This window comes from Lipophrys pholis, assembly GCF_963383615.2.
Source record: "Lipophrys pholis genome assembly, chromosome: 12".
Lineage (NCBI taxonomy): Eukaryota > Metazoa > Chordata > Actinopteri > Blenniiformes > Blenniidae > Lipophrys > Lipophrys pholis.
The window spans coordinates 22,586,821-22,598,976 of NC_137641.1; the positions used below are offsets into that span (position 1 = coordinate 22,586,821).

Sequence of the window (12,156 nt, forward strand, 5' to 3'; positions counted from 1 at the left end):
GGGAACTGTCTCATGATGGTTACCAGAGAGGGCAGGCCCCCATTTATTGTACCAGTCGAAATCATGACAGGACTTGATCCATCTGACAACAATGGGCAGGAAGAATGTGTGACAATAAAGAGAGTGTCTCCATGAGGGCTGGATCGTTTCTATTTTGAAACGCTGAAGCGATGCAGTCACCTTCAGTGGCCATGCTCTGTCAGGTATTGTTCTCTTTCAGGGAAACAGGCCTCATTTAATGGCCTGGCTAAAAGAACGCACACGCGCACGCACGCACGCACGCAACGCACGCACGCACGCACGCACGCACACACGCACACACACACACAACAGACTGACCTGAATAACTGATGTGAGAGTTACTATTTTTAATCGCAGATGCGTTAAACTTTTTCTTTTTCCCCCTCATGATGTCACTTCATTTCAAAATCTTTTTTCCATTAAATCTACAGCCAATAGGGGTAGAGAGTCTGAGACACAAAGCATTTTCTGCTCACATGTTCTCAAAGTTACCATGTCACATCATTGTCATGTCAAATGCTCAAAATTTGTTTTATCAGTCAGCATCTCCTGTTTTTCAAAGTCACATACTGGCATGTAAGCTGTGCAATAAAATAAAATAAAATAAAATAAAATAAAATAAAATAAAATAAAATAAAATAAAATAAAATAAAATAAAATAAAATAAAATAAAATAAAATAAAATAAAATAAAATAAAATAAAATAAAATAAAATAAAATAAAATAGAAAATTTTCTTTTATTTAATTTAATAAAATTGTATTAAATTAAAAAAGAATGCAATAATGCAATTGTCCAAAAAAAAAAGCTTTTCTGTTGAAAATAAAAAAACAACTATGTTTGCCATTTCCTGAAATATTCAAGATGATTTCCAGTGTAAGAATAACAGTCATCTGTTTGATTATAAATTGGGTTATAATGATCGCAAACTCCTCCACGAAACCAGACATAACATAAAATTAATATGTATTCTAACATATTGTTAATGTGTTTGAATTTAAAAGAGGATTTTATATTATTGTGATGTTAATAATTGTTAGGACAGACAGATCATGTTGATGCAGACCTCACAGATCAATGTACAGCAAGACCTGGAGAGCTGCCTGAAGGTCTGCAGGTCTAGTGGAAGCAAATGGAAGTATGAAACATTGATCCAAGCAAACATTTGCTTTACATAATCTTATTATATAAAACTAATCGTGTCTGCCTTGTGCAGAAAAGCAATGTGTAGATGCTAACTGAAGCTTTCACGGCACTTTTCAGACATGGCTGGATTTAAATATGCTCTTAAGGTTACGGCACTCGGGTTCTCAGAAATTAATAAAAATGACCTACTGCCAGAAATATTGATTTCCATTTTAAACCGGTTAAATACGGAGTTCCGTGTGACTCTTGCAGAGTTAGCGCTGATCATCTTTAGAAGGTAGAAGGAAGGAGAAAAAGAAGAGCAACTATTTAAATCTTTTCTATTTCACTTTAAGTGTGCAATGAACTGATGGTGAACCTAGTTTCTGAAGTTACTTTGAAGAGTTTGTCTTCTCTTTGGCTTACATAAGACTTTTAGCGGTTCACGTAGCAGCTGAGGTTTTATCTTGTTCAGACCACAACGCTGCAGAGGACTGAAAGTACAGCCGCTTGATCCCGCTCTCTAAAATAGATTTCCTTCGGCAATATAAATGTGTCTTATTCTCTTTTTAAAATGTTTTCATTAGTTGGATTGTACGGGTGATGTAATAAAGGATAGATATCAGACACATACTCATGTTACATTAAAGGCTCCGCGTGAACTCGGGTTCTTATTTCCTTTGGGGTTTAAGACAACGTGATCGCCTTCCATTCAGCAGCAAGTCAGGTAATGAACGACGGCTGCCGGACATCAATACAGCTCGCTGTCTGTGTACTGATGTAATGGGTCTGAGAGGGTAACGCACAACTCAATCTTGTAATAAATGGACTGCCGGTGCACATTAAGTGGCTGGAAGGCCGACGCAACAGCAGCAAACAGAGAGAAAGAAGACGGTTTTGCTCGGAGGCCGTACAGCCTGACTGACTACTTAACGGGAGCCAAGATAAAGTCTCAATATGAGGTGAAGACAGTGTTAAAATATACAGAGGGCGTTGTATTTACAATATGAAGCAATACTGCCCGACACTCACACAGCTTGACCACAAAGTTCCTATTAACCTCTCACTTCTTTAGAATCTGCAGCCAAACTCAGGAAGTTAATGCCGCATGATGGAACATTTCTCATCCATTCTATCAACCCATAACTGTATGCAACATGAGGATTTATTTTACAATTAAGTATAGAAATCTTTAGAAAAAAGATCTTCTGCAACAGTCTGCAGTTTTGTATCATTAAACATTATTATAGAAAAATAAAAAATAAACACACATCTTGACACATTTTCCTTTTTGGTACACCCTGAACACACAAGTGTGTCTCACAGTGGCCCCCACAGGTCTATTGAGTCACACACTTGTGATGTTATTCTTAGTACATTTATTTGCGTGATCTCGTCATTCAGCACTCTTTAACTTATCATCATGGCAAATCAAGCTTCTTCTCGACATAGAACAAAACCGAGAAATTCGGTGTGGCTGTGTTCTATCTAAATTCATGACTTCCTCTGATTGACTGCAGTGAAGGTGTGAGGAGAGCACAAGTGCCATGTTAATGTTCACTATGTACGTGTGGATTTAATTCAAGAAGTCATCTGAAGTGTGGATTTGTTTTCATTTTCAAATCCCGCCAAGGTGAATTCATGCCTCATCTTATTCTGCTTCCAAATAGTTTATCCGCCCTCGTTTGTGGTACGTGTGCATGTGGTTCCGCCGCACGTTGTTGCTTTCAATAAGCTTGTGGGGGAGTGTCGGTCTTCCATCATTTGTGCGTTAAACTGTATTCATGACACGACACTGGTTCACACGTGTAAAGCGTAGGTGGGTAAAATATTATGTGGGCACGCAAGCAGCAGAGGAGGCAGTAAGTTTGGCTGAGAAACATGCAATTATCACGGAAGCCGTCAGAATGAGTCTACAAGAGAGAAACTTTGGCTGTCGTTTAGTTTTTCTTCTTCCATGTTCAGTGTTAAGTAAATCGGTCCATTAAACTTGTGCTCCCTACGGTAAATGTCCCCCAGCTTAGCACTGTGCAGTCGGTTGAGGAGCCGCTGCTGTACTACTGATGTCAGGACCGCTGGCTGGAATCTCAAAAGGATTTCATCCGATTCAACTTAGCAGGAAACAAATGAAATGGAAAATTACACGTGCAACACTTAACAGTTAAAGAACTAAAGGTAAGAGCACTAAGTATCTCGGCAGCCACAGGAAATGAGAGAACTAAAAGCCTATTTCTGTTTGTGTGGCCTTCAGAAGTTGGCCGAGCCCAGACTCCACTGTGCCACAGCTGAAATTATGCCTCAGAAACATCTCTGAAGCCTTGTTCTCTTAAGCTGCGTGCAAGAGACTGCCGGGCCTAGAAATACTGCCGCCACAAAGCCACAGGGCTGGAGGGGACTGTCCGCCTCAGATTTGCAGCCCAGCCTCACGGGGTGTGTTTCTGCCTCAAAATGGCGAGGGTGAAATTAAAGGCAGCGCTTTTGTGTAATTGCACACGGACGTGCCCGCTGCCTACGGATCTGACCCCGGCTCTTGCGCTTTAATGAAGGGTTGAGCACTAGAACAAGAGAAAGCGGGGCTAAGTAATGGCCGGTGGGACGTCGGCCAAATAGATTTTGTAATATGCTCATAGCCCAGAAGCCCATGGCCCTTATCTTTATTCTATCTGGCCATTCTCATTGAACCATTAGTTCTCTCTGCTTTGAATGAGTGGCTATTATGTTACCAGTCACAGAAACGGCACTATAATCAATTATGAATGTCTTTAAAGTACTTTGTTACATATAGATGTCTAAGCGCTTAGCTTTTATATTGCATTATGATTAATAATGAATATGTAGTGATGTCCAGGGCTGCAGAGTTCTTACATACTATATGTATGTCTTATCAAGTGAAACTTGATCTGTAGTGCAAAGCGTTTTAAAGATAAATACAGGAGGTATGATAGATGAAAATGTTACATTCATTTGGTAGCTATTGTTTAGTAAGCAGAGGAAGAGCAAAATAAACCTTATTCCATGATTAAAAATGTCCAAGTTATACATGCCCCAGCTTCATGTTCACCAGCTGTACTAAAAAACTGCTGCATATATTCTAAGGTATCAGTGTTAATAATTCAATATAATAAAATACTACTTACATATGCATAAAGATTGATTCTTGATAGAATATCCATAGTTTTTGCTCACATAAACAATTACTGCGGGGTTTTACGCTGCGAGGAGGTTCAACTACTTAATTGTAGGATGTGAATACTCAATGGCGATGATATCAAGTGAAAACTGTGAATTGTAAGATGTCTGTAGAAGGGGGGAGCTGAGCTGTGGAAACTTTCCCTGAGGAATGGCTTTACCATCTGTGAGGCCAGCCACCCTCCGGGGTGGACACTGCTCTCAAATGAAAGGGTTGCCGTTCGCAGGTTATACTTATGAATAATATGGGATTATAATCGCCCGGAAATCACACATATGGTGCATTGATGATTTAGGAGGGGGGCAGTCCCGCTCCATCTGATGCTGAACGACGGCAGCCAGAGAAGACTCTAATTACCGTCCCGCCGACAAAGGAAAGACGGGAAAATTTAGCCTCGCTCAAACCAACAAAGCGGCTGCCTACAAAAGCAGCATTTTAGTGAGGGTGGTCCTGCAAAACTGAAAACCCTCCACCCATGCTCCTCTTCAGCAGTCTATGAATAGTCATAGACATAGACTCACTCTCACCGCATATTATGGGGTAGCACTCGCTGATGGTTTCATATTTGGCCCAAAGTTTATGTAAATGCAGATGCTCGCCCCACATCACTGCAGTTCACTGAAACGTAAAAAAAACCAAAAAAAAAAACACAAGGTTTTTCCAACCATGTTCCCAGTCTGTTAATCCAGCTGCCCTCCGTAGACCCGCTCTATGATTGGTCCCAGATTTGCTGTGGGTCCAGAGCAACTATTTGGCATTTTCTCTGAAATTTTCCCATTGCTGTTGGCACTGTGCGACCTGCAGGAAATGACTGAGAATTGTGACTGTAACAATGCGAAATGGACCCATGCCAGCCCACGGCTGTTTATTCAACCGCACAAAACATTCCTCCGGGTTAATAACCACAGACATTGGAAGATATCTGCTATTTAATGATTCGGTCTGTGACACAGTACAGTATGTGCTTCGTTTTTGGGGGGAAGGGAAAAAAAATAAAAAATAAAATTCTCAGAGCAGCTAAATGTGCGGCACCATATAAAGTGAAGCAATGAGATTCTTAGCGTTTCAGTTTGTGACTCAGTTATTCTGGGCTCTGGATCTGGGATTCCGATTGAAAATAAAGCTTATTGTGTCAGTCTCACTCAGGGCGTTTTGTGTTTAGTTTTAGTCGGGGTAGTTTAACAAAAAAATCTCCTTCCAAGTGTAGATTCCACTTTGTCACATCTATTTTAAAGAGTCATCATGTGTCTTTCGGCCTCTCAGACTCCTTGTTGCCAGCCCTGCCCATCCTTCCTGGATATGAGGTCAGAACACAAGGACCAGAACAAAGGATGGGCTCCAGTCATCTCAGTCTGTGCTCCCGCAGCTTACTGTATGCTCACTCGCGCAAATAGAAATTGACTGGTGAAAACATACAATGAAGTACTACAGGGTGAAGAATTTTTTTTATCCATTATTACTAGAGTTACCATTAGTTATTTGCAGGTATTTTATTTTACTTAATATTTGCAGATATAAATTTGGCAGTTCTTTGGCAATCATCAATTTCATTGGTCTAAAAGCCATTGTTTTTAATCACACTTTTTTTTACTCTTTATATAAACATTTTGCACATATTAAAGGATGTTATGCCTTATTTTAGTACAATAACAAAATTCAAATTTAATTCTAATTAATTTGTTGCTGAGGGGCCGCTGCTACACCATTTATCTCTGCGCTGGTTGGTTGAAATAAAAGATGGCCACAGTGAAACAAAGGTCATCTGAGTTTAGAAATGTGTGAAGATTAAAGCGTTTTTGTGAAGAAAAAAAATATTGTGGTGAAGTTTTTGCATGGAGTTGTGCGTGTTTTCTATATTTTGTAAAACAAAACACATTTTATCAAGGTTCCTTCTTAGTGCAAAAACAATTGATAAAGAGCACAGAGTGAATAAATAGGTACAAACAATGATCGTCTGTTGTTTATATTTTTTTTTATCTGACAATTGCATCTAGATAGTTCCTTGTCGAGCACTTTTTATTTCTTGCTTTTCAAATATACTAACTACCTCCTTAATAGATTACACCAAGAACTTTGCGATTTTGTGAAGTAATCTAAATCTAGCACCATTAATATAATTAGTATTGTTGTTGTTGTTGTTGTTATGAAATACAGTAATTATTGTTGTTTGTTGTTCAAAACAACGTTTGTTTAATCAATTTATTCTTTTGTATATAAACACGTCTTGCAGTACTTCAAATTACCACTAGTGGTCCTATAGCTTACCAATTTAAGAAGCTACCTTGGTTGCAATTTATGGCTTAAAAAGTCAATATAAAGGCAAAATTATCGGAATCATTTTAATGTATACTCTACATACTTGTTTTATACTTATGTATTCATTAAACACTTAATACTGCTTTACATTGAGATGAAATTATTTGTAAAATCTTTTTTTTGGTAGTTTTTTAGAAAGTAGAAAACCTTCACGCAAAAGCATTCTGTAACCTAAAAGTCAAGCAGTCATGAACAACAAAAAAGAATAAGGTATTTATGTAAATAAATATGTAAGCATGAGTGACTGGAGTTTCCACATACCTCCAGGCTTTGATGGGGACCCTCGGGAGCTCGTGCTCTCGGGCCCGAGAGGAGGAGGGGGAGGGGTGTGACTTCCAGCCATCCGTCCAGCACTCCGGAGTCTGTGCAGACATCAGTGAAAAAAAGATGAGGGAGCTGCTCTCTCTCCCGTTGAACGATGAAGAAAGAACTTCGAGATAAACGCCAAATAGTCGGGATAATCCCCGGGCCCGGACTTCTCTCAGGGGGAGATGAGCGTCTCCGGGAGCGCGTGCAACTCTGAAGTCAACCTTCCGCGAGCGTCCAGCGCGGTGAGTTGCGTTTAAATATTTTGGGAAATTACAGCTTGACTCCAGACGAAGTGGTAAAATACATCTGTTCCTTGTAAGAAATCTGCATCTCTTCACCTTCTTGTTTGAATCTGAGTTTTTAGTGTAAGAATAAAGAAGAGATGGGATTTCTCTTTTGAAGGGAGTCTCTCCCATGATTAAAACAATGCAGCTTATTTTAGGGTGAATACTCTACTTTTGGTGTGTGGGTTTTTTTTTTTTTTTAATTATTGCATGTATTTTTCCGGAACTATTAACCTAATGTTTCTATAGGAAAAAAAAAAAAAAAACAATTGCAAAGAACTAAGAGCTGCAGCATTCATTGTAATGAAGAACCATTATTTGTCTGCTTTCTGTGGTAACACATATTTTTGGCTGCAGTTGAACACCGTGGACTCTGGGTTTCCTGCTCAAGTCTGACCTCCAGTGTCTGCAGCCGGCGTTGCTGAAGATGATCAACCATCAGATTTACCTCCACTATAACTACACGGGCAAGCTGGACCACCGGCCCAGCGTGGGCACGAGTCCCGGCACTGTGGACACCAAAACCATTGTGTTCCTCATCATATGCAGCTTCATCGTCCTGGAGAACCTCACCGTGCTGGTCGCAATATGGAGGAACCACAGGTTCCACAACCGCATGTACTTCTTCATCGGCAACCTGGCTCTGTGCGACCTGCTGGCCGGGGTCGCCTACATAGTGAACCTGCTCCTGTCGGGAGAGAAGACCCTGCAGCTCTCGCCGGCGCTCTGGTTCGTCAGAGAGGGGAGCATGTTCGTAGCACTCGGCGCTTCCATATTCAGTCTGCTTGCTATTGCTATTGAGAGACACCTGACGATGATCAAAATGAGACCTTATGATGCCAACAAGAACTACAGGGTCTTTCTGCTCATAGGCACCTGTTGGGTGATCGCGATCTCTCTTGGGGCGCTGCCAATTCTGGGCTGGAACTGCCTGAACAATCTGCCCGACTGCTCCACAGTCCTCCCCCTCTACACCAAGAAATATGTGGCTTTCTGTATTTCTGTTTTCATGATTCTGCTGCTTGCCATGTCAGTTCTCTACGCCCGGATCTACATCCTGGTTAAATCCAGCAGCCGGAAGGTGAGCAAGCACAGCAACTCCGAACACGCAATGTCCCTGCTGCGCACCGTCATCATTGTCGTCGGGGTCTTCATCGCCTGCTGGACGCCGATCTTCATCCTGCTGCTGGTGGACGTGGCGTGTGAGCAACGCTGCCCCATCCTCTACAAGGCCGACTGGTTCATCGCCGTGGCTGTCCTCAACTCCGCCATGAACCCGGTCATCTACACACTGGCCAGCCGGGAGATGAGACGGGCCTTCCTGGGTCTGGTTTGCGGCGTTTGCTACCGGGGGAAGGCCTCTGTCAACGACAGCGTGAACAGGCAGCCGCTGGAGCCCAGCCGCAGCAGGAGCAAGTCGTGGAGCAGCCAGAACAACCCCAACCAGAACCAGAACCAGAACCAGCAGGGATCCAGGCAGTCAGAGGCGGGGAAGAGTCAGGAGGCGGACACGGGACAAGGCAAAGTCGCAGTGGTGGCAGGACCGAGCAGAGGCGCTGCTGAGGCGGTCCCCGATAGTAAAGCAAACGACTGAAACACGGAAGCAAGGGACATATATGATAACCAAAAGGGCGTCCTATTGACAGTAGCTGGACCCGAGGGTGGGTCCAGACGTGCTGAAAGTGATCTGGTATTGATCTTGATATTTATTTAATCTTGCATCATTTCTCATTGGGGAACCTCATTAAAATGTTCTCCCACGACGTGAAACCGACTCACATCAGAGGCCAAAATGTTTACGTCTGCTTTGTCCCTTTGTCGAGGCCATCGCTCAGCCAATATCTCCACATAGGATCATTTCACTTTTAGGTGGGCACATTTGAATACAGTACGCTGAGAAGACATTTTGGAGACACACAGCATTGACAGGCATCAATGACTCTCCAATGGAGTTCCTCCCCTCAACAAGACAGACACTTACCCAAACATTATATAAAAGGGTGGCACGTAACCTATAGTTAATAAATAAAAAAATTTTTTAAAAAAAGTGCAATTATAGAACTGCAGAAACAACGTAATGAAGAATGATTGTAGTTATTATTGTGATGAAGGTATTTATTATTCTGTATACTCTGTAAATGTATTTACTCTGTAACTGTTAGTCAGTTTTGTCTCGGGGAGTGGAACTCCTCGCTTTCTTTTTCTATGTACCAACATGTTTTCAATGAAGAAAGGAGAAAAAAAAGTGTATTTGTTGCCCGTATTTAAGAACAGTTTAACCTCATTTCAGTGATGCCAGGGCGCCATCTGCTGCTGGTGCTGAAGTATTGCTGCACGTTCAGTGAACTGCTGCTTCAGTTCTTTTTGGACAAACAGGGAAGGCTTGAATTAGAAAACTGAGGGAGACCGTATAGAGAGGCATGCGGACGCAGCAGGCAAATTAGAAAAATAAAAACCCGGCTACTTATATTCTTAAAAAATGTCAGCTTTCAAACAATAAAGTGAAAAGAAATTAGTAGCAAAGACAAAATAAATCTATAATAAATATTGTGGATCGTCTCACACAACAGAAATCGCTCATCTGCCATGTTATGTGAAAGTTTCATTAATCCAAATTACAAAGCGTCACTTATTTCCTGTAACATGTGGAGTAAGATCAAATCTGAAGCCTTCGACAACATCATTTTCCGGGAACACCACTGTTGCTGTGGACAATCAATGACTGTCACTGTTTCCTGTAAGATCTTCTACCAAGTCATTCCGATTTGAATTAGGAAATCTTGAAAATAAAATAAAAAAAAAATGTTTCAAACACTAATTGAAGTAAATCCTGTATGGCGGAATGCCAGAAACACAAGTAAACAAAGTAAAGTTTTGACTGTATTTGATTGAGCCGTACCTCCGGGCAGCGGTTTCCTGGAAGCTTACCTTGGATTTACCCCCCAAAACGCGAGCGGACACTCCCTCTCTCGCTGACATATAACATCTACTATAGTTTAACTTTGACATTTGGAAATCTATTGTTAACGGCTTCAAGGCACTTGAAAGTCTCGGTGATCTCTGGTTCCCCCAAAACACAACGGGACAAGAACTGCGATTCTACACATTCACTGTTTTATTGCCAACAGTCATACAGAATAATGATAAACCCATACAACCAAAAGATTAAATCTGTAAACATCATTTGGACTCGTTTCTATAGTTTTTTTTTAAGCTTTTTTTTTTTTCCATTTTTTTTTTTCAACTATACCTGTCCCAAAATAGTGTGTCTTTGTGTGATCCCCTCTGACAAAGATTTATATTTAGAGTCTGGAAATGATACATTTATAATATATAATTGAGAGGGAGGGAGGGAAGGAAAGAGACAGAGATAGAGAGAGAGGAAAACAGTAGTCTCAAGCAGCAACACGCAGCAGGGCAAAACACAACCTCTAGTGAACAGGCATGCCCCATCGAAGATCAGCTATTGCACTTTGAAGGGAGGGAGAGAAAGAGAAATAAAAACACCATTTGTACAAATAAAAGGCACATTTTCATCAACAGAAATCTGGAAAGACGCCATGTTCTCATTTCTATCCCAGGGTGTTTGGTTGTAGGATTCGTTCATGTCCCAAAGTGAGTCATGTTGTCAACGGTGAGATTCAAGTCCGGAGTCGTCTCTGCTCTTTGTTCAAAACTTTGGAAGTGGTTCAACAAATTAGGGTTTTTTTTTTCGTGCTTTTCAAAACATTCCTTCTTCTGAGTTATTAAGACTTGATGAAATTATGTCACAGTTAATTGTGGGGGGGGGGGTCAAAGTAAATGGTAGATAAACTATTTCCTCTATTTCTGCTGCACTTTTCTCTTCCATGTCCTCTCTATCGGACGCAGGTGGTCAAGGAAAGTCTGTCATCCGAACCGATCTGGTGATTTTTATTTGAATTTTTCAACATACTGAACATGATACTTGTATATGCTGATGATGTGTTGTGTTGAGATGCGTGTACTGTACACTCCCTCTTGCAGCAAAACGCAGGCGCATTATATTACATTGCATCTGTCTTGTCAAACTCATTGAACACACGCTGATTTTGGTTCAACAGAAGTGGCCCAGTGCATATCAAACACAACGCCCCATTCTTTTGGTATCCATCAGATGTTCCTGACAATAGTGAGGATTGGAGCGTGTTAAAAAGAACTGCTGTGAACTGTTTTCTATATCGCCGTTTCGTAATTTGGATTCTTTCTCGACAAAGACGCTCAGTGTCACTTAGATACCGATCAGAGGAATGGATGCGTACAGAGGACGACAAAAATGAAAATAGCTCCACGCTGTCAGGCGACAAAGATGGAAAACCTTGAGTTTAAGACTCGCAATCAGGCGATAAAATAAAATAGAAAAAAAAAAAATCCCTATCTCAATGGGCTGTTTGCGAAAGGAATTTGCTTGGGAGTTTCCAAAATATCTCGAAAACATTCGCAGGGGTTTGTCAATTCCTCACGCGAGTCTTGAGGGAATCGGCAATATCCTTCCATCCCATTCCAATTTAGAGCCACAAATTAGCCTCAAACGCATATTTCTTCACTGTGGGAGGAAAGCGGAGAACATGCAAACTCCACACAGAAAGGCACCAAAGCCCAACGGGGGATTCTTGCTACGGTACGAGAGTCCGAACCACCACAGGTGTTTCAAACCTGAATCCTCCTCAATTTTGTCTTATCCGCGTATTTTCCTGCAATTTCGTGCGCGCAACTAGTTTGAGGGGTTGAGAGTATTCAAGTTAAGTAAAAAAAATTTTTAAATCATAAAGTGACCATGGCTTTCTATGCCGTTTCTATCAATGACAAAAAAAAAAAACAAAAAAAAAAAATCACTAGCTGCAAGTGATCTAATAAATGAACATTCAGGAACGAGTGCACACAGTGTTGATTC

The 12,156-nt window shown here is 41.1% G+C and overlaps 1 protein-coding gene across 1 annotated transcript; it reads left to right on the plus strand.

Annotated features, from left to right (window-relative positions):
- Positions 1–6,960: 6,960 nt before the first annotated feature.
- On the plus strand, positions 6,961–10,426 carry s1pr3b (sphingosine-1-phosphate receptor 3b). Its single transcript, XM_080476846.1, has 2 exons — positions 6,961–7,202; positions 7,602–10,426. The coding sequence occupies exon 2, from the start codon at positions 7,672–7,674 to the stop codon at positions 8,836–8,838; it is 1,167 nt and encodes a 388-aa protein (XP_080332972.1). The 5' UTR covers positions 6,961–7,202; positions 7,602–7,671; the 3' UTR covers positions 8,839–10,426.
- Positions 10,427–12,156: the final 1,730 nt, after the last annotated feature.

What these genes read in the sequence shown, in the direction of transcription:
- s1pr3b (XM_080476846.1), top strand. Translation starts at nt 7,672, where the DNA reads ATGATCAACCATCAGATTTACCTCCACTATAACTACACGGGCAAGCTG.